Source organism: Myiozetetes cayanensis, unplaced genomic scaffold, assembly GCF_022539395.1.
Source record: "Myiozetetes cayanensis isolate MyiCay16 unplaced genomic scaffold, myiCay2020 scf2-11, whole genome shotgun sequence".
NCBI lineage: Eukaryota > Metazoa > Chordata > Aves > Passeriformes > Tyrannidae > Myiozetetes > Myiozetetes cayanensis.
Genome location: NW_026087411.1, coordinates 15,718,105 through 15,739,910, shown reverse-complemented (window position 1 = coordinate 15,739,910; position 21,806 = coordinate 15,718,105). Strand labels below are relative to the sequence as shown.

Sequence of the window (21,806 nt, the reverse complement as noted above, 5' to 3'; positions counted from 1 at the left end):
AAGTGACTCCTTTGTTAGATCAAACCATTCCATTAGGGTGGAACGAAAACAGCTATTCACACAAAACAGCTATTCACACAATTTGGCTTGTTTTAATTACTTTTGTGCCCGAAGCTGTCAAAATGGCTGAGAACTTTGGTTTTGGTGTTGTTAGATTTACTCTTTTTTTTTTTTCCCCCTAATCTTGTGTTTTCAAGATCTAACTTTTCCTACTTGAGCTTGCATTTCATGCAGCTTAGAAAGTGAAGCAGTTGGCTACTTTTGTTTGTTTATAGGATTTGTCACTGAGTCGTTTGTGCTACAATAATGCTACAGGAGGGTCCATACATACAAATAGTTCTTTTGAGACTGCGCTGTGTGAAGTCATTGTTAACACACTGGATCTCACAAATCATTTTCTTTGTGGGAGCTTATTCCAGTGTTAGAATACACAGTACAAATGATGGGCTGGGGCATTCCCTGTGCCTGTGCTCTTGGGTGATAATTCTTGCCACTAAGTAGCTAGGGTCAAACTCAGTGTATGTGTATTATAAGACAAGTAGATACTGGGTTGTACTGGGGAGCCTGGTATCTGAATTATTTTATGTTGTCTATTTAAAAAAAAAAATCACTACAGGTATCACAAAAAATCACGGTCACAGTTAATGTGTCCTGGTCTCATGGCTCATGTTGACAATTTCTTTTGAAATCTTTCAAGGAAGTGCCAACTCTTGATAAAATCAATGTGGTAATGTCCAACATCACAAAAGAAAAGACAGCTTCCACAGGAGAGCCAGCAGGACAGTAGTTTTTAAAAGATTTCTCTTGGAAAACAACATAGGTGGAGGCCATGATACTGGGATCTGCCCATTAGTCTGCCTCACACGTGGAGAGCTTTCTGTGAATCATGTTCCCAAGCAGCAGCCTTTACAAAGGGAAAGGGCTCTTTCTCCCAGGGGTGATTCATGTTTTTGAAAATGAAACAGAGACCAAAAGAAGCCCAAACCAAACTTTCAAAACTTTGGTGTCTTACCTGGTATTACAAGGGAGATTGCTGTTTGTTGTAACCCAAGTTTTTTCCTGTGATCTGGTTATTTTTATTTGAATCAACTGAAACTCACACTTGTGGTAGATGCAAAGAGGATTTTCCTTCTCCTCAAAGTTTTACTGTTTAGCTTCTTTTTCTTTTCTTTTTTTTTTTTAGTGACTGAATAAGTATTTCACCGGCCTGAGTGTGGTAGTTCCACTACTAAACATCCTTGTGATGTTTAAACCAGCACTTCAGTAATTTCTGTGTTACAACTTGGAAAAATTATTTGCTACTGGTGATGAGACAGAGTTGAAATCTTTTTAAAAACTCGAGCCATAGCTTTCTGCAGCAAAAGGCAAGAGATTCAGTTTCTGAGCTGAAGGTTCAGCATCACCTTTGTTCCCAACTCCGCCAGCGTGTCTGAAGGCAGCTCCCGTGGGCAGGTCTGGTGCCCACCCGGTGCCCGTGTGCTTGGCTGCGGCTCTGTGGCAGGAGGGTGTGTGCTCAGCCCGGCCGCGGGCAGCACCAGGATTTCAGGCGCTGTAAAACTGTCTGCCTCTTGCCTGTGCCCGTGTCAGTGGAGCATTTTGTGCCCTCTAGCGATGTCCGAAATGTATTACCGGGAGGGTTTTTTCAGGGGCTGTTCGCTCACGTAGTGAGAAGGACTGGTTACTAGGAAGAGAGGAATCTAGTACTTACCAGCTGTTGGAAGACGGGAGGAGAGCTACTGTGACTTCTGTCCTTCTGTATAATGTCCCTATGATCTGTAAGAGGTCTCACTTTGCTGGGATTTTTCTGCCTGGGACAGTTTCACTTTCTGTCTCTGGTGTGATGTAGCTCTCCCAGAGCTGGGGAATTCTGAGAGTGATGAAAATCCCCTTCCTTTCCTGAACCTCAGCTGCACTGGAAGGTGACTGTCTGCTACTGATCAGCTTCTTTTCTGTTGGGAAGTGTCTGTGATTCTTTAGATTCATGCTGAGATCTGCATCACTGATCTTTTAGAGCAGAAGCCTTTGGAGAGAGAGACATGGCATCAGTTTTGTCTGTTAGCTCTGACTGAAGGCAGCTTAAACCGTCCTCTGCATTTATGTATTGTGTCTGGCTGGAATCAGGCAGTACTTAACCTCTCATACAGGGTACAGAAATTAGAAAAAAAAAATCAGCGTGAGTAAAGACTGGAAAGACTTTTTACGTTCTTTATAGTTTCCCTGAGGGATACTTCATTCTTAGAGCATTCAGATGGTATCTGGTAAAGTAATGCTGGAGCCCCTGCTGGGTGATGAGAATGTGAAGACAGAAAGGGAAGCTCTCCTCCGCTGGCTGAGTTGTAGGCACAGGCAGAGGGGCCTGGCAGTGGTTCCTTAAACATAACTGGTATTTAAGTACCTCTTGGTATTTGTGTAATCTTAATGTTGTTTGAAAAGAGTTTTGTTCTCTTTCAGTAGTCCTGAGGGGAGATTTCCTGTGCTCTGAGAGGGCTTATTGCAAAGTGAGGCTCTGTGATAGGAATCACTTTGGTTTTTTTCTCTCTTCCTACCCAGTCTGGGATATGCATTGTCTGGTAAGAGAGTGCCTCTCCCAGCAGGTGTTCTCTTGTAAATTTTTAGGCCCTTGAGTCATCATGAAATGCTTATTTCATTCATGTGCTTTTGGAATTTTTGCTTTTACTGGTAAATGTGTCTGGAAATAATAGCTAAAGTTGTGATTACTAAAACTTGAGTCAAGTTTCCAACAAAAATGGCAAAGCTGTTCTCCACAGAATGCTGCAGGTATAGCTGGTGTCTGTGGGGCTGGGTGCTCACTGTATCACTTCTGAATTTTGCCAACCTTCCTAGGCATCTGAGGGCAGATAAAAAGAAAAAACAAACAAACAAAGCCACCACCATGAAATAAAACCCCCAAAACACGTGAAATGAAGAAGTAGCAAATCTCCCCAAAGCTTTGCGTTACCAGCACACTTGGTCTCCCCTGGTGGCTGCCTGAACGTGCAGCTTCCACGTGTGCTGAAGTGTGTCAGTCCTGGAGACTTCAGTCTGTTTTGAGCTGATGCCAGTAACATGGAGCTGTTTGGAGCTGATGCCAGGAACACCACCCCCTCCTTTCAATGGCCACCAAAGATTGCTACCGTCACCCCAGGGTCTGTAGCTTTTTCTCATGATGCCTTTGGTTATTGCCACATTGATCTTCCCTGTCTGAGTGTGGTGGTGATTTTGTGCTGGAGTTGCAGCTCACCTATCTGAATGTTAAAGTGATATATCTTGGATCACAGCTATGCTGTGTTTAAAATATGAGAGAACAGGGGTGCTTTTTGTATGATCTGATTATTTTTTAAATACTGTCACTGTTATTTGTGTGTGAAGATGCTGTTAGAATGTAGATAGCTTTGCAAAGTAGTAGAATTAATGCTGGTTTATGAGCATGGATTCTTATTTTTTTCCCCTCTCTGCAGTCCTAAAGAATATCCTCACTTACAATAAGGAGTTCCCCTTTGATGTTCAGCCTGTCCCACTCAGGTAAGCAAGAACTGCTTCACTTCATCTATGGGTGCATATCTAAAAGGGAGCAGAGCCTGGGGCCTGCCTAGAATTTCTAGAACCATCTACTTGCTGTACTGCTTTGTGTAAACTGGGTAATAAAAGAACTTTTGTATTCTGTTTGTCTAGGTACCACTAAAAATCAAGGCCATGCTTTTGGTAAAATCAGGACTTGGTACATCCCTACATCTGAAATTGCCAGTATTGTGTCTTGTTTTTAGACTGTGCTTTCTATTGGTCTGACCTCCTGCAGTCTCTGTCAGAGTTTATAGGTACAGGTAGAAGTTAAGAAGAAGTATTAAATGACATTGAACTGTATTGTACTTGCTCTGTACCCAGCTGCTGGCTTGTGAGTTGAAAACCAGTTGGTCTTGATTGTTGGTCTCATTCTTCTTTCTTGTGTTTTACAGGAAGATTTTAGCACCTGGAGAAGAGGAACACTTGGAGTTTGAGGAGGATGACGAGGAAGGAGGAGCTGGAGCAGGGTCTCCAGATTCTTTTCCTGCTAGAGTTCCAGGTAGGGGCACTAGCCTTGCCATACCAGCCTATGTAGCATCTCATAAGTTCTGTCTCTGAGAAGCTCCTTTCTTCCCTTTGATTTGAAAAGCTTGGATGAGGAGCAACAGGCTAATGCAAACTCTGATGCTGTATTGGAGAACCACAAAGGTGGCTAGTGAATTTTTTTCTCAGCAAACAATATCTTATGGTGAAACAGTTGTATGAATAACCTGTGAGGGTGGTACCATCTACCTCAAATAATTAGCCTTTTTTCTTTATTCAAACTCAGTATTTTCATCCCATGCACTTTCTTAACTGTACTGTGTGCAGTGTTTCAAATGCATTAAATGTAAATTGTGGCAGTGTTTCTCCTGCAAGGAGCATCACATCCTGCTAGAGATGTGATAAATTGTTGCTGGTTATTTTTGTGTTGCGTTGTCTGGTGAGACAGTGGCTTAGAGTGAAGCCAGGCTCTGAGAGGATAAAGAGAGAGTGTTGGTTTTGATAGATTAAGTCCTTGTCCACGTGAAAGCACTTGTAGAACTGGATACACCTGTAGCTTCAGGTTTTGACAATTTAGATGATCCAACAAAAGTTCTTCAGGTTCCTGGTGTAATTTCTTTGCAGAAGAAACCGAGTTGGTTGGCAAACTTTGTATTTCAGAAACGAGATAAAAAGTAAGGAAACTAGTACTGGAATTATGGTTGAAAGAGCTGGGGTGTTGCATTCCTTGTGCCTGGAGAAAATGCAGTCTGTGTCCTTAGGTGTGAGCCAGGGCACGGCACTGAACGTGGTCCCTGCAGGCTGGGCTGATGTTGATGTGCACAGTCTACACTTGTTTGTGTCAGGTCACAAACAGGCTGTAACATGTTGTGATGTTTGGTTACTGACACTTGCTATCTTGATCCTTGTTATCCACCATGATAAATCCATTTATGGAGATGCATTCTGTCTGTCCAACGTTCAGCAGAGAGACCTTGGGTGACTCTTGGTGTGGCGGTGAATCAATCAGGTTGTGATCATTGCCACGGTGCCAACAGGTACCTCTGCAACCCATCAGAGCTGTAGGTGTGTAGTGGACATAAAAGCTGTGTGTGGGCTTAAGAAACAAAATAAGTTGATGATAAACAGACTGACTTTACAGTTAAATCATTTCCAAAGAAGGGGAGTAGTAGCCAAGTCTGAAAGAAGAGATGTTTGGGGCATATACTTCTTACTGAATTATTTCTCAGTAAGATCATGCTTTTAAGAGGAGGTGAGAGCAACTTGTGAACTTACTGCTCTTTTACACTGTCATCTGTTTAGCAGATGCATATCTGACTTTCTGAATTGCTTTTTTGGATTAAGGTAAACTTCCCCATAGCTACAATAATCTAAGCCCCTGAAGTGGTTTTGCAGTACTTTAACACAGATTTTGTTTTCCCCACGGAATGCAAATTACGGTGGTGTTTCTTACCTGATTAGAGGTTGGTCTGTTGCTCTTCCTCTGGGTGATGAGGCTTAAGCAAAAGCAGTTTGCAGCCTTCTGGGTTGAGCCTCATAAATGAAGTGAACTTCCCATACTGAACTGACAGAACTGTGTTGCACTCCTTGCCTCGTTATGCCTTTAATCCGTAGTGTGTGACTGTATTGTCTAACTGATCGTGGTCTTGTCTTCTACATGCATGGCTTCATCGTTATCACATTGCCCCATCCATCTAACCCAGGAGCCAGTGAAGGTATGAGAACCCTTTAGTATGTACAGTTATTTCTTTGGCCAGGTTCATGTAGCTGTGATGTTCTTCATTCGGCTCTCAGTTCCAATCCTCAAAACGCAGTTGTTGGTAACAGCGGCAGTGCTGGGCACCTCTGTACCTATCTTTGTTTGCCTTCAGTACCAGAGTTGACACACCTTACATAGCTCTCTAGAAGTCCTACTGTGCTAATGAAGGCATTCTCAGTTGCGTGGCCAAGGGTAGGTGTAGCTGGATTTTATTTACTGGAATACACATTTTTGGGAAATCTTACAGAGTACTTAGACTTCTGTGCTGTAGGGAGCTGAACTGACCAATGGCTTGCTGCCTCCAACAGCAAAGGTTTCCTGCCTTTCTGCTGGTTATATATGACTTTATTCCAGTGCTGTGCTTGCAGTGGGTTCTTCTGTGAACCATTTTCATTTGTGAACCCAGCAGACTTGTCAGTTTTTCCTCCACCTCTGAATTGGGGTTTGGGAAGGGAGAGACTGAGCACCTGTGTCTCGGTGGCAGAGAGCTGTCGGGCTGGATCACTGTCATGGCTCTGAAACACACTCTGTAGGAGGACACTTATATCATTTGTAGATGCTCCTTCCCACTCTGGCAAAGGTGCTCTGTGGTTGTGCCTGGAATGGCTGGCGGTTTTCTCCTGAAAGGCTGCAGTGTGAGCCTGCTGGAGGCCCACAGGCCTGAGCCAAGGGGCAGGGAGCAGTGTGATGGTGCCCAGCCCCAGTGAAGTTGTACCATGGGGCTGTCAGCTGATGGCTCCTGTGTGAGGTGGCTACAGAGGCTTCAGCACCAGGCCTGACTGGGGGGCTGTGACTCACATGGGACAGGCTACAGTCAGCTACTGTAGTCCACTGTTCCTCCTGCTGAGGCAGAAACTATTCCTTGGAGACTGTCCTACTGTTCTCTTATCTCCTGGAAGTGGCCTTGACTGTTCTGTTCATTGCAACTCTGCAATTTCACATATTCTGGAAAGAATTTTTCAATAACAGAATAATTCTTCTTAAGCCACTATTTTTACAATAAATGTCAGTCTGATGCATCTTTCTGGTGACTTTTCTATCAAGTATCACATCAGCCTTTGAGTGATGGACAGGAAAAACTGAAGGCTACAGTTGTTCTTGGCTCTTGGGGGACATGCTGCTTCTAGGAGACAACTTAGAAATGGCAGAGCAAAGTTTTGTGCCAAAGAGAAGGTGGGCTTGCTTCTATCTTCATTTAGATTGAAATAAGGACTCTGTCTTTCAACATCTGTTCAAGAGAAACAGCAAGATTAACTAGAGCGTGTGCTGCTTTGCAGAAATGAGGGCTCTTCTCTAAGTTTACTTTTAACATTTCTCACACAATATCAGAATCCTTTGCTTCAGAACGGTGGGTCGAGTTCTGCCGTGGTATGTTGTGAAGTGGCTGCAGACACGGCACTTTGGAGGCCATGAGCCTGCCAGCTGCCAGGACAGGCAATACAGAAACACACAGCATCGTGGGTGTGAATTCAGGTCTTGCTAATGATCCTGAGAGGGAGGCTGGGTTCAGGAATGCTCATGAAATCTTGCTGAAGCTGTGGCTCTAGTTCTAAGAGGAGAATACATGGTCCCCTCTTGCAAAGTCAGTCTCTCTCACAGGACAAAAAGTCCTTGGTTCTCCAGCTCCTCAAGAGGAAAAAAAAGTATCAAGGAAAAACTCTTATTGGACTTGTCAAAGGAAATTATTTCTTTGTTTAGATCTTAAGCCTGGGGATAACTTTATTTTTTCACTAGAAAGCCAAAACTTTAAATCAAACTTTCTCTTGAGTCTAAGCATTTTCTGTTCTGGTGCTAATTCGTCTAATACTGGAGAGAGGCTTGAAGTGTGTCAGTTTTTGCTAAATTCAGCATGAAATAACCTACTCCACTGTTGGTGACAGAATACTGTAGCTCTTAGTGGGTTTGAGCAGTTTGGATTTCTTGCCAGCTGCACTGTCTTCCTTAGCACTGTGAGGATTCATTTATGCTGACCACCAAGTTTTGATACAAACTGTTCTTCATGCAGAGCTGAGAACTCCTTCCTTAAGGCAGAAGCCGACTTGGGGGATGCAAATACTATTTTTTCTCTCTTTAAGTGGAGGCCAGTAGAACTGAGATAATTGAGAATCAATCCTCTAATTCCCTTATGTGCTGTGGGATTTGCACCAATGCCATTTTCCTCCCTAATCTCCCAGTCTAAATTGTACAACATGAAGCCAAGTCATGTTCAGTGGGGTGGGACTCATGATGAAGTGTCTGATGCTCCTGCAACTGCAGATTGAATCCAGCCTCCCAAATTTAATCCTCCAAAATGATATAAAGCGGGTTCCATGAATGAGTTATTCTGCATGACAGCAAGAAATAACATTTCGAACAAAGCTCCTCTCTGTTGTTATGGCATCAGTTTTTCATGAATTGATTTGACTTGAGACAGTCCTCATTTTTTCGTGTGGGCTTTGAAATCTGTCAGATTGTGTTGTGTGTCTCTGCACACAGATATTCCCATAGTGCTTGTGTACTACTGGGATATGAATCCCAGGGCTTTGAACCCCTTAAGGAGAACACCACCTTCCATGAGAGAAAGGAAGGCCTCTGCTGTAAGGATGGCACAAAGGGTTAATAATGTGCTTTACTCTTTCCAGGTACTTTGTTACCCAGATTGCCATCTGAACCCGGGATGACGTTACTCACCATCAACATAGAGAAAATTGGTCTGAAAGATGCTGGGCAGTGCATTGATCCTTACATCACTGTCAGTGTAAAGGGTAATGGTTTCTGCTCCTGGCTCCTCACTGCTAGTTTGGACAGAGTGCATTTTCTGAAAGCTGCATTGATTTCTCAGCCTGCTGGGAAAAATGTTTGTTGTTACTTGCATTTTATATTGTGAACTTAAGGCTTCTGCTTTAATCAAGGGTGGGAAAATTCAGTATTTGGGAGATACTGGGAGGTGAACCTGTGCAGGATACGCACTTCTCTGTGCACTGCAGGGTGCCTTCCCCGTGCTGGGAGCTGAGTGAGTGGCAGTGACGTGGCAAGGCAGTGCTTCTCCATTCCAGCTTGTTCAGCTGGCTCTAAGTACAGATCTGTTTGGACTGCTTGTACTCCCCAACACATCCTGGGCTCTGGGCTTTCTGGAGATGGTGAACCACAACCTGCTGAATCCATTCTTGCCCTCCTAATAAACTAATTTTGTAGTAAAGCAAATATAATCTTACCAAGGCCTGATGTTTAGAGGAATAGGTATAAAGCTGGGGAGCAAAACTTGCGAGTGAAATAAAATATAAAATATACGTTAACCTCGGCAGTGAAATGTTTTGGCCAAGGCGTGGTAGGCAAATAGCCTCCCCCTCTGGGAGCTTCCCTGGATCTGGAAGAACCTCTTTCTCTGTCATTCCAGGATAGGTAATATTAGCATTTCTCTCTGTTTCAAATGGCAGCATGGTTGATGTCTTCTGCTTGACACTGAGATTTTGGTATTCACACTCCTTCTAGTGGGAGTGTCTGTTCCCCATTTTGCATTTCTTAGCAGGAAGCCCCCATAGTCAAAGTTGTTTACCCTTAGTCTGCCCTGCTTGACTTCTGCTTCTCTTTACAATCTTTGGAGGTATTTTTTTTTGTTTTGTTTATTGTATAAAAATTTGTAGCTGAGCCAGCAGCCTCTGGTTATCAGTTGTGATAACAACCTTGTATGTGTCTTCTTTAGATGTGCCATTGGATACCAAAAATGTAGGGATTAAATCCTTGTTAGATGTGTGATCAGTGCTTCCTCCACCAGACATGTTCTCTGGCAGAAGGAAGGGTCACAGTATCAAGTGTCACTTGAGTCCCTATCCAAACTTGTAAAGCAAACATTCCTTGTTCCTTGCCACCAAAGTGTTTGTTTTATTACATAGTGGTAAAACTGCTGCTTGCCTACAGAGCTAGCTCTCATTTCCTTTCTGGAACTAAGGGAGACTGTGTATTGCTGGGCTTGCTTTCCCAACGAGTCTTCCTGTTAACATGCGGCTCTCTATTTCCAAACTCATTTACCTGCAAATGGTGGCTGCCAAGGAGTGATGTAGAAAATAAGAGCAAAAGGGGGGGAGAGGGTGGGGCAGGCTATCACCTAATCTGCTAATGGTGCCTTTTGATACTTTATTTCTCAAGATTTTTGGTCACAAAATGTGACTCTGAAAAGTCTTTTTCTCACTATTAGGAGTCTGAAGACACTGAGCAGGTGTTTTCCTTGGTTCTATACCAAGCTGCTCTCCTGCAGGTTTGGAAAGAGGTTTATTCCTGGTGTGACATCGGCAAATCCCAGCCCACACCCTGGATAAAGGGCATCATTGGTGCTCCAGGGCCCCAATCTCAGCCTGTGCCCCAAGCACAACGTGTGCACTGCACACTTGTAATCTTGGCCATGTCTTAGCAACTTCCTCTGCCAGAGGGAAAGGGATCAGTGATGAGAGGGGAGAGAGTAAGAGGACACATGTACTCCTGGAAGCAGCAGAGGATTAGTGAGAATCTGTGGTGGCTGTGCCTGAGCAGCACAACCAGTGGCCGGTGCTGGGAGCTGGAGTCCAGCCTGTGGCCCCACAATGCCTCTGTCCTTGGAAAAGCCAAGAGAAATAATGGACAGTGAATGGGTCTAGGCACAAGGCAGGGCATGTGCAGGTTGTGTGAGGTGTGCCAGCTGTGCCCTGCAGACCCTGTGTGGAGGGCAGCCTCTGGTGCGTATCCCACTCGGGCTGAAGCCCTGCTGGAGTCCTGTGTGCAGAGGGAATGGAACCTTTTGCTGAGAGCGGAAAAAAATGCACTCTTAAAAATAAAAAGAGGGAGAATTCCAACTTTTCATTTGAAATATTGTCAGAACTTTAGCTGCTTTCATGTTGCAATCAAAAAGAAAATGCGCTGACTGTGAAGAGGCATGATTGCCCCTTTTTTTAAGTTTAGGGGGAAAATCCAGGTGTGCATTAACTTTTTGTGACAGGATTAGGAGTGACTCATGAATCTTTTAAAGCAGGACCTTAAGTCTGAGAAGCTTCTGCCATTCTCATGCTGTTCTTTCCTGCAGACTTAAATGGGATAGATCTGACTCCTGTGCAAGATACTCCTGTGGCTTTGAGAAAGGAGGACACGTATGTCCATTTTAATGTGGACATCGAGATTCAGAAACACATTGAAAGACTAACAAAAGGTATGTGGTACCAGGGACCCGAAACAGGGCCCAGGAGCTTTGGAAGCACAGGCAGTGGGCTGCTCCTGATCTAATAAACAGGCTGTGCCTGAGCTGGTGCTGCAGGGCTCGAGATCCAGACAAGGATAAAAATAGACCTTTGCATCCTGTCGCTTTCAAATTGGTCCCTGCGATGACTCGCAGACAAGGGAGAAATGAAAAGAGATAAAAGTGCAGCAGTCTGCTCTACTACACGGGTATTGAGCTGCTTTATCACCTGCTCAGTCATTGTTACCTGGTATGAGCAATTGAGTGAAGAGGACAAGTTGTTGTTGGAGCGATGAGCATTGTAAGAACACAGTGTAGCTTTTGAGTAAGTAACAGAAGCATCGGACATAATTCCCTCCAATGTACGGGCAGAAATAAGTTTTCTTGGCAGATAACTATTAGCCATAATTGCTAACTTCTCTATTAAACCATTTTTCACTCTAGGTGCAGCTATTTTCTTTGAATTCAAACACTACAAGCCTAAGAAAAGGTTTACTAGCACCAAGTGCTTTGCTTTCATGGAGATGGATGAAATTAAACCTGGGGCAATTGTTATAGAACTGTAAGTGAATCACAATTATGGATGACAATGAGTGAAGAAATGAACTAGACTTCAGTTACAATGTGTGACTTGTTGCATCAAGGAGAGTTTCTTGGACTCATTAGATTGACTTCCATAAAGAATATTCTATTTTTAATAAAGAATAGAAGATAAAATGTTTTTAGGCAAGTAAGATGGCTAGAGGCCCTTCTCAGAAACTAGACCATTTCCAAATAAAATGCTGGTGTTTGTAACCGAATTTTGTATGAAGTTAACCAAGTCTATATGGGAGATTTTAATTTGCAGTTTGGCTTGACTTTCAGATCAGCTATTTAAAAAAAAAAAAAAATCAACTCACAATCTTTTGGTACAGAACTTCTGTAAAGGAAAGCTGATTTGAGGCATGAGGTACCAATTTGCAAATTTTATGAATGTTTCAAAGCATTGTTGGGTGGTTGTGTTTTCCCCCCTTGCCCTAATAAGTAGACAAATAGATCAGCCAGTTATGCTTGCAGTGGTTGTCGTGTGCATCCTACCCTACCCTTGCTGCGTGGCTGAAGGTTTGAGTGAGGCATTTGAGGGTTGGTTTTTTTCAAGAAGAAGGTGAACTTTGCCATTCTGGGCACCTCTAGGAAAAGTGCTTAATCTGTGATAGCTGAAGTACTTCTGAAGTACCGAGTAACTGATACTGGGTCTCCTCCAGTCCACAGTATTATGTTGGGAATCTCCTTACAAAAATATTACACTCATTTCCATATTTGAAATCTTTGTTCTGTTAAAAAAATAATCCAGAGAAAATACTGGTTTGAGTTTCTTCCTGTAAATCTAGTCATTACTGTTGCTTCCAATAAGCCTTGTCAGATGGATTTAAAAGGCTGGGGTAATAAGATCTGTGCAGGACGAGCTTTCTAGTTTGCCTTCATGTTCATGTGCAGCCCTGAGCACTTGGATTAACTCATTTTCTTGTGGTTACAGGTACAAAAAACCCACTGACTTTAAAAGGAAGAAATTGCAACTGTTGACCAAGAAACCACTTTACCTTCACCTCCATCAAACACTGCACAAGGAATGACCCTAGTTGTGAGATTTCTGTGAACTGAACCACACGTCCTGGTAGCTGTGTGTAGTAGCCTTAGCCTCCGAGGGGCGGGAAGATCCGACTGTATTCATGCCAGTAGGTCAGATGGGACCATCACACACTGCACAGCACTACTTCAGGGTCAGGGGCAAGCCCACCATGCAAGTGCAAGATTTTTTTCAGTAACTTCCAGATACAGGTTTTTCCGAGAGCCCTGAAATACGTTGACTGCTTTTCCTAAGTTTGCCGTTCATCACTTTTTATCTTAACCGTTACTATCCTTTTGCCTCAACTTCCACCCAGGGATGGAGACTGCCCCTCTGCCAAACCTGCAGCAATAAAGACGTGGCAGGCCTACTAACTGTTTACACTTGCTGTGGTATTGTAGTTCCTCTCATCTGCATTTCAGAGTCCTCTGTAGCAGACAGGGTGGCAGAAGACTGGGAGAGAAGGATGAGGTGTGGTGTGAAGGAGCTTGAGGTCCTGCAGGTGCTTTGAAGTGAGAGAGAAGGTGGGCAGATCAGGGGGGCGGCCACAGCACAGCTCCTCCAACAGCTGCTTGGCCGTGGTCAGGTCAGGAGCAGGACGACTGCAGATGAGAACACTGAACTATGATTTTAACAGCCTCGCCTGATCCACTTGTACTGATTTTTGCATACATGTCCTTTACAATCCTTTAAATCACTGTTACTCCCCAATAGAGCTATTTTTTTTTCTATATCTTGTCAGAGAGTGGTTTGCAAAGGTGGGTGGGTGACAGAGAGGCTGCTCCAGGGCTTTGTCCTGGTGGCAGTGGGTGTTTCACCATTGCGGTGACAGCAGGACAGGACAGGCCCCTCAGTGTTGAAATGTCGACTTTTCCAGAGCTTTGTATAAAGCAGATTTGGCTAGCAGGCTGACCCACCTTTTACATGAAACTGCTGTTCTTATGGAAACTGATTGTATGCAGTTTTCTGCATATTTTGTGCAAGTCTGGAAACTTACTCTAAAAATTACCTTTTTTATGTAAGTAGATAGGATTATCATTTATTTTCTATATTTTTGATTTGGTGTGTAATAAGCTGCAGGACATTGGCTTATTATGACACACTTGCATTCATCTTTTGACCTAATAAAGGGACAGAAGTAGAACCCAGTCAAATTTTTCATATATTTGCGTGGATATTTAATACGATACTTTAAGGTTTGATAAACTTCTTGCATATCTAACTAGTGCCTGAATACTCTGCTATGCTAAGGACGCAGCTCCCACAATAGTGTCAATTATTTTAAACAGCCTGGATGCAGGTGTATCATCCATTCCTCTTCTCTGTCATATAACCCCAAGATGTTACATCATGAGATGTTACTTTTCCTCATGCTACTTGTCTGTCTCCAGGCAGGTGTTCAGCATTTTTGGCTTTACTTTATTGATTAGGATAAAAAGCTGGTTTTGAATGTCCTAATCTTCTTGCCTTTCTTCTGTAGAGAGGACATTATTTAGGTGTTATGACAGAAGTCAGCAACACTTTCTCAAATTCCACTGCTGGTTGGAGGGGAAAAAAAAGGCCAATTGAATCATCCTGTTTATGGTTCTTTACAATACCCCAATGGTATTACAGGTGAGAGGGTAACTATCAAGCCCTGAAAAGATATCCCTACAAGTCATGGAAATACCTCTGAATGCAGCATTCTGGATACCAGGCAAAATGAGGAGACACATTCCTAAAAACCAACCCAACATCATCCTTTGAACTCTGCAAAAGGATGGAGCAAAGTGTTTGTTAGTCTGTGGTTGCAAATAACTGAGCTCGGGCAGTAGGTGTGTTACCTGTCAGTGGTCCCTGGCTGGCTCAGGACTTGCTCTGACTGAAGGATCTGTGGCACTGAGTGTCCCTGGAAGGTCTCTCTCACTCAGCGAGGGAGGGTTCTGGGGCTCTGTCCGGCTCTGCTCCTGTTGCTCACAGCCCGGTGTAAGCACTGCCCTCACTCGTGGGTGTCCAAGCTGCCTCCTCCTGGGGCATCCCAAGGGCCATTCCATTCAGATTTTAAGTTCTTCTTGCTAGCTGGGATGGGCAAGGGAGGAGACACTAAACATCACAAAGCCTTGTATGAAGATTGAAAGAGCCTGAACTTGGAGAACCCGACTTTCCAACATGTATGTTCATCAATGTGTGTGTCGATGGCCACCGTGCCAATTGAAATTCTTTCCCCCGAACCACAACCCATCGTTTCTGCTGCTTACCTTGACCCTTCCCCAGCTTGTAGCTGTCTGTATTAACGCCAGTTATATGAAATGTCAACTTTGAAATATTTTTGTTAAATACACAAGTAGAGCTTTGTATTTAACTAATTGTGAATTAATGTCTGTTGAGTGTGAAATACCATTTTTAAAGTTGCTTCTATCCCCTGCATTTTTTCTGTGAACTGTCTCTCACTGAAAGGACTGCTGCTGCCCACACCACAAGCTTTGGTATTGTTTTATGCTTCAGTGATGTTCTAGCTTGTCTTTCATCTTGAATCTAAAGCTTTACACTTGTACTGTTAAGAATGTAACACCTAGATGGCAAGTTTATGGCTGCTTGTACTCTGGCAGTAAAGCTGTAATGGCCTCCCCAGTAGGGTTTTTTTATTATTCCTAGAGTTGTCTTCCTTTTTATCTCCCTAAGGATGACTTTTGTGCAATGCACTTTTGAGAAACCTTACTCACTGAGACAGTAGGGGCCTGGTATTCCAAATCCCTGCACTAATACTCAAACAGCTACAAGTGTAGGGCCTGTTTTTAAGGTTATTCAGTGTTCTGTGTCTGCAATGCAGGTTAACACGGTTTACATGCACCCACTCTGCTTTACAGAAAGCTACTTACTTAGGTTAAGAAAGAAAGTAAAGAGGCTTTCAAAATACAGACTTACTGTTAAGGAACCTGAATTGGGTTAGGGTCTTAAACACTGAGTAACTGGTCTTAAATTGGCCTTAAACGTTGAGTAAGATGAAAACTCGGCTCACACCTTGCTTAATGCTGCGAGCTGGTCTTCAAAGCAGAAAGCAATTAGGAAATTTCTAAGTCCATCTAGTGGAGAATGTTTCCCCAGTCCCTACACAACTTCATAAAGGTTTCCAGCTCTGGAAGCTGCATCCTCCACGGTCCTCGTTACATGAAGCAAGTCCATAACATGCCAGACTAATTCAGCATAAGGGTAACAGGGTCATTAACCCTGCAGCAGCAGTAGCAGCAGCAATTTGGCCTTGATTCAATTCTTGCACTCAGAAGCGTAGCATTTTCTGGTCATGTTGCTGAACCAGTATCCTTTCTGAACAAAAAGTGGCACTGAAACAAAGCCTTTGGGGTTTAGCAAAAGGAATTTTGCTTTTTATTATAACTTTCCTTTGAATACAGTGGCATTTGTGCTTCTGATCTCTGACCAGACATCCTTTTTAAAAAAACCCCAGACCTTCAGAGTCCTCATGTAAACCCCTGGCCTACAGTAACTGCAGCTCAATGATGAGATGGAGAAGGCAGGTTGGATAGCGTTTTACTTAAAAAATTATTTCCACAGGAAATGATTTGATTTACATTTTTAACGAAATTAGTTCATTTGCCAACTGGTTACAAAGGCTACATAGAATTAAAACTATCCACACAGGTATTTCCTTCTATTGCACTTTTAGAGTAGGTTCAAGTCCACCACAAAAAGGTTCTTGCAGCCCAAGTGGATGGATGAGTTTGTGATCATAAATGCACATAAGATGTCTGTAGCAACTGGATAAAAATTAATCCTGCAAAAGCTGAGATATACTGAAATGAGACCAATGTCTTCAAACCAAGAGCCGTTTCCTGCGATCCCGAGGGTGGGCTGTGTGCCAGAGCCCACTGTGTGGAGCTGCTGTCCCATCAGGGCCCTGTGCTGGGGCTGTGCGTAGTCCTTGGAGCCCGGCAGCCACGTTAGTCCCTGGGTGCTGACGGGGGCAAGTCTCTGTTGGGAGAAGGCGCATAGTCTCTGGCAGCTTGTGGGGGTAGCCGGGGGCCTGGAGGATAATCCCTGGGGCCAGGAGGGCCTAGGGGCCGGAAAGGAGGGTGCCCACGTACGTAGCCTCTGGGATCTGGGGGAGGCGGCAGTGGGCCAGGAGGCAAATCTCTTATTCCTAAACGTGGACCAGGTAAGAAATCTCTTGCAGGCGGAGGTGGCAAGGGAGCACCACAAACTGGAAGGAAAAGAAATCATGGAGTTAAATGAAATCTTGCTTTAACCTAGACAGTGAAGTTCCTGACTTGTCCCTCACTTCCATTATTTTCTAGAGCAGCTCTGGGGTCCATCACATGCAGACTTCACAGCCCATGAATTATATTCTAGGGACTTTTGGCTGCTGTAGCAGACTAAACAAGGAAAAACACCTTCTTAATACCTTGGCATTAAGAAAGCTTGAAAAAAATCCCCCCAGTTCAAGCTTATTGAGCAAGACAGCCAGAGCCCATGGAGCACTGGGAAGCTGTGCATTAAGGAAAAGCACATGTGGGTTGTGCAGTCAGATTCCCAGAAGGGACGTCTCAGTGCGGGGCAGAGCAGCTGTACCTTGGGGCGCAGGGTGAGGTCGAGGCCCGAAGTGCCCACGGAGAGGAGGTGGTGGTGGTCCGTAGCGAACAGGCGGCGGAGGAGGAGGTCCCATCACTGGGGAGGGCATGATGGGTGTCCCAGGGAAAGGAGACGGGCCTTTGGCACTGGCATTCCCCTGTGCGAGAAGAAGTCGTGCCTCAGTGCATCAGAGAAGCAATGACACTGCTCAACACCACAGCCACTCACCCAGAGGCAAAGAGGTGCAAAACCAACACACCCCAAAACATTAACCTGGTAGAAAATAGGGAGTTACTGCACCATCATCTTCCCTTTACCCAGGACACTGCTGGCACTACCCAGGAGTGAGTGGTTAGTGTAACTCTCTGACAAGATGAGTTTTTTTTAGCTGAAATTCAATCCCTTTCTAAGTGTCCTCAGTGGACACCCCTTTGATAAAGGGCCTGGAACTTTGAATTCCATATGGAATTGTGCTTAAACACCACAGGTAAGTCAGCTGCTTAGGATTATTGCTGTAGTCACTCCAGAGTGTTTGCCCACAGTCCTTGACAAGAAACATCTCATTTCCTCAATTCCGCAAAAAACAGACAGGAACTGTTCATGGTGAGAGAAGCCCCTCGAGGCAGAGGGAGGAGCCCCTGGTTAGTTGTGCAGAGCGTTTGTTACTTAGCAGGTCAGAACACCAAGCCTGTTAACTCCTCTCCATCACAGCAGCGTAACACCACGTTCAGCCTCTGGGTACTCACTGCAGCCGCTTCACTGGATGAAGGTGAATCGGTAGCTACACTGGGGGCTTCAGACTCTTTGGGAGAGGGTTGCTTTTGGGGTTTTTTTGGCCAGCAAATAAGGATAGTGACAGGATATGGACAAGACAGAATATGATACAGTTAAAGAAGCAGCAGAAGTAAAGTGCATCATGTACTAAAAGTGCTTCCTGAGGGTTGGGGTTTTCTCAGCTTACCACTCCATCCATTGCTGTGGAAGGGGAGGAGGTTCTTGGCTCACTGCTGATCAGGGATGCCACCGCAGGCCCAATGTCTGTAAAGAGAGCCATAAATGCCTGTCTTACTGTGCATAGGGTAAGGAAGGTGGGTTTAAAATTGCCTTTTTGAAGTGAAAGGGTAACTGAATAAGATGCAGTTGGTTGCAGACCACATTACTTACCAGGAACAGACATCCTTCCAGGTAACTCTGGTGGCCTTCGTGGAGCAGGGGGACCATCCACCACTGTACATTAAGGGAAACAAGAACCCCAGAGATTCTGATCAACATAGCCTTGAGCTATTTCTATTAACACCCCCACCCCCAACAACCCGACACTTGTGTATTAATAAAGTAGGTATCAATACTTAACACTACCCCTAGAATCAAGATCTGACCTTAGTGTTCCTGTGTCCGTAGCATAAGAGTTGTCACACAAGGGAAGCTTCAGTGCTTACCAAATTCACCCCTTGTGCCTTCCCTTCGAGGAGCAGAAAGGGGCCGAGCAGGAACTTCGATCATCTGTGTGGGGGATGGATTTCCTCCACTCACAGGGGATGGGCCAGACGAGCCATCTCTGCTTAAGGGACCTATGCCAAAGAATTAAAACCACGTGACTTACTTTTCTGTAATTTAAAATAGCCTTATTTTTTTATGATGTACTGACTCCAAGACCAAAGTTTTAGGTGAACCAGCAGCATTTACCTCGTCGTGGCGGGACTTGGCGATCTGGTCTGCCTGGAGTTGGCTTTACAATTACTGGTCTTTGAAGCATGACGATTTTTTGGTTTACTTCTATTAATCTAATTTTGAAAAAATAAAGGTTTCTTATTACTATTCAAAAAAAATACCTGTGAGTTATATTTATTATAATGCAACAAGGCAAACCGCATCGTAAAACATTACTGCTTTCACCAAGAGATCTTATTTTAAGCACCAAAACAGTTTAATAGTGGTTAAAATTAGTCAGTCAAATATGCACTGCGCATCCTGAGCGAGCTAAATGAGCACCTGACACTGCTAGAGCTTCTTCTCTCCCAAGCAACACAGAGCACGTTCAAAGAGGAATAAAGAGGGTCTGTTCCATACTCACTTTTGTCTCAGGTTGGCTGCTTCTCTTTTTTCCTCAGCCAGAGCTCTCTCAGCCGAGCGGGCAATGAGCTGGTAGGTAAAATTTTATCAGCTGCATTAATGGCACCAATGTGAAGTCAAATACAAACTGTTTGCATAAGAAAAAGAAGAACATTCTTACCCAATTGTCATGTGCCTTTTTCTCATGAGCAGCGATCTGAGAAGGAAAGAAGCGATTTAGTTTTTGTCCAACTACCAGAGCGCTGGAATGATGTGTAAAAGATGACACAATAAACAGCAAGCAGGTTTACCTGGTTCTTGTAAGATCTCTCTGTTTTCTGCAGTTCTTCTTCCATATCTTGGATCCTTTGCCTGCACAGAAGGAAGAAGAGGGAAGGAGAGAGGTTTAAATGAATTTTCCTCAATGGCTGAAACAAGAAGAAAACCATAATCTTCAGAAACTCAAGTTACTTATAAACTTTCACTTCTTCAATGGCCAGCACGGCTTTTTCATCTGCAGCAGACAATTTCTGTTCCTTCTCCTGACGCTCATACTCTTCCTGGGTTAGTTTTCTGCATAGGAAAAAAAAAAAAGGCACAATATAGTCCACCATTCTGCATCTACTACAACTCAAAATCAAGGCATTCCCCTGCTAACAACAGTGACATCAGAATCTGTAACAATGTGCGAGAACACAGAGAGAAAAAAAGATTTTTTTTTTTTTTTTTAAGAAACAGAAGTACTTTCTTTTGAAATCAACAGACAAACCCTTTGTGTATAAAACCCTAAAATTAAGCACACACAGAAAGTTCTGTCAGCATCCAAAGGACTGTCAGAATGTATCAACTGCAGACAGGTCATCTCTTCAGATCCTGTAGTTTTCTTTGCAGTTCTACAGATGGTAATCCAGATTTACAAAGGTACAAACAAGGAAATACGCTGAACTGACATTAACCAAGGGAAATGAAGAAATGAATGTGTAGTGAAAAGGGGCTAATTTGGAGGCCAGGTGACCAACACACTGCATAGTCATTAATTGTGGGGAAAGAAAGAAGATTTTTTTTTCCTAAGTACTGAACATAGCAATTTACTACATGACCAATTTCCACAGTCTTCTTATAACCTCTTAACCTCACAGTTCACTTTTTTTTTTGACATTTTTCTGAAAGTATTTAGGAGGTCCATAATGTGTTCCTAACTTAGAAGGGCTATCTCAAAAATATGAAACCATTAAACTAGCAGCAAGTTAACTGTTCCTAACATCCAGTTCAACATAATCCATTTCCTTGGCTACATGTCAAAGCATTTTTCCAGAAAAAAAAAAGAAAAGTGCAAGAAGTTCTTTATTCTAAGAAAGAAGTAGTAACAGGCAGTGTAACCTCATGTAAGTTTTGGAAAGAACAGAATTATTTACAGAGGTCAAGAGGAAGTTTTCCTTGAAAGGTGGGCTACCCTTCACCTCTCCATTATGTGTCTCCTATTTGTGGATCCTGACGTTTCAAGGTCAGGCAGTTTCACCAGTGAGCTGCTGTACAGCCTCACCTCCTTAGCTTGTTCCAACCCTGTGCTTCCCCCAGCCTACACACTCAAACCTTAGAAATTTCAATTGCTTCTCCATCACAATTTCAGCTTTCTGTACAATTTAGCGGAAAATGTCCCTGAATTCTATTCTCAAATTTTCCCCAGTTGAGATGGTATTATAGACATTTCAGTGAGTAAATAAATGAATAAATAAATGAGGAATGAACACAGATACACACTGGATCCTCATTGCTCACAGTTCATTCCCCTCAGTTGCCATGACCAACTCAGCCTTAATGCAGCCCTCTGAGAACGCAAGAAGCTTACCAGGCTAAAATACCAAGTTCCTACACTGGAACTTACTGTCTACTCACTGAATTGAGGTCAGTGTAACAAACAAAGCTTCACGGCCCCTAGACTATCCTCGACATTTCTGGAGAATATAACAGATCAATCATAGAATTTGCAGACCAAGCCACCCCTCTGCCCTCCCCAAAAGTTTAAAAGTAGAAGACAATACTGGGGATGCAAACTTGACAGTCCTCTCTGGAAAGGTGGGAAAAGTGAAAACAGGGTACTAGCTTCAACTGCACTGAAAGAGCACTCATCATCTTTGACTCCAACTACAACTTCAAGTTATTTGATCCTTCTGAGCAAAGAGCACTTGGATAGTGGCTATGATATAATATCCCATGTCGTGGCAGAGTAAGGAAAGGCTTACTTCTGGAGTGCCATCTCCTTCTGCTGGTAGAGTTCACCAAGTATCTCCACTTTCTGCTGCAGAGTTTTGCATTCATTTTCCAGTTGAGTTTTGGCTGACTGGAGAGAAGAGGAGTCATGTTCCAATGTTTTTATTTTCTCTGTTGGAGAAGTGAAGGTAAGTGAGGAAGCTGAAGTTGCAATGAGAACCATTATGCCGCTCACACGCTCTGTTTCTTTTTAAACCACAAACAATTCTTTAGTAAACCTACCTTCCAGCTCATGTCTTGCTGCTACTTCATCATGCAGTTTGGACTGCAGAAGGTTTCTGTCTTCTTCAACTATGGACAACATAGTTTTTACCTGAGAAGAGGAGCAG

At 43.6% G+C, this 21,806-nt stretch overlaps 2 protein-coding genes across 5 annotated transcripts in view; one reads left to right on the top strand and one right to left on the bottom strand.

Annotated features, from left to right (window-relative positions):
- Positions 1–15,197, top strand: part of AIDA (axin interactor, dorsalization associated) — a 29,801-nt gene extending 14,604 nt beyond the window's left edge. For both annotated transcript variants that reach the window (XM_050316767.1, XM_050316768.1), the window contains exons 5-10: positions 3,459–3,522; positions 3,954–4,060; positions 8,425–8,547; positions 10,836–10,958; positions 11,430–11,547; positions 12,502–15,197. In XM_050316767.1, coding sequence (XP_050172724.1) covers positions 3,459–3,522; positions 3,954–4,060; positions 8,425–8,547; positions 10,836–10,958; positions 11,430–11,547; positions 12,502–12,598 — 632 coding nt within the window. In that variant the 3' untranslated portion in view covers positions 12,599–15,197. The remainder of the gene's footprint in view (positions 1–3,458; positions 3,523–3,953; positions 4,061–8,424; positions 8,548–10,835; positions 10,959–11,429; positions 11,548–12,501) is intronic.
- Positions 15,198–16,099: 902 nt separating this feature from the next.
- The window catches only part of MIA3 (MIA SH3 domain ER export factor 3), a 28,710-nt gene continuing 23,003 nt past the window's right edge, over positions 16,100–21,806 (bottom strand). For 2 of the 3 annotated variants that reach the window (XM_050316762.1, XM_050316761.1), the window contains exons 17-29: positions 21,700–21,790; positions 21,450–21,588; positions 19,678–19,779; positions 19,518–19,578; positions 19,388–19,423; positions 19,229–19,296; positions 18,841–18,938; positions 18,594–18,725; positions 18,319–18,381; positions 18,116–18,192; positions 17,901–17,972; positions 17,155–17,311; positions 16,100–16,786 (exon numbers count right to left, since the gene is read on the bottom strand). In XM_050316762.1, the coding sequence (XP_050172719.1) occupies positions 16,527–16,786; positions 17,155–17,311; positions 17,901–17,972; positions 18,116–18,192; positions 18,319–18,381; positions 18,594–18,725; positions 18,841–18,938; positions 19,229–19,296; positions 19,388–19,423; positions 19,518–19,578; positions 19,678–19,779; positions 21,450–21,588; positions 21,700–21,790 (1,356 nt within the window). In that variant the 3' untranslated portion in view covers positions 16,100–16,526. The remainder of the gene's footprint in view (positions 16,787–17,154; positions 17,312–17,900; positions 17,973–18,115; positions 18,193–18,318; positions 18,382–18,593; positions 18,726–18,840; positions 18,939–19,228; positions 19,297–19,387; positions 19,424–19,517; positions 19,579–19,677; positions 19,780–21,449; positions 21,589–21,699; positions 21,791–21,806) is intronic. The other variant, XM_050316763.1, reaches the window with a different exon arrangement.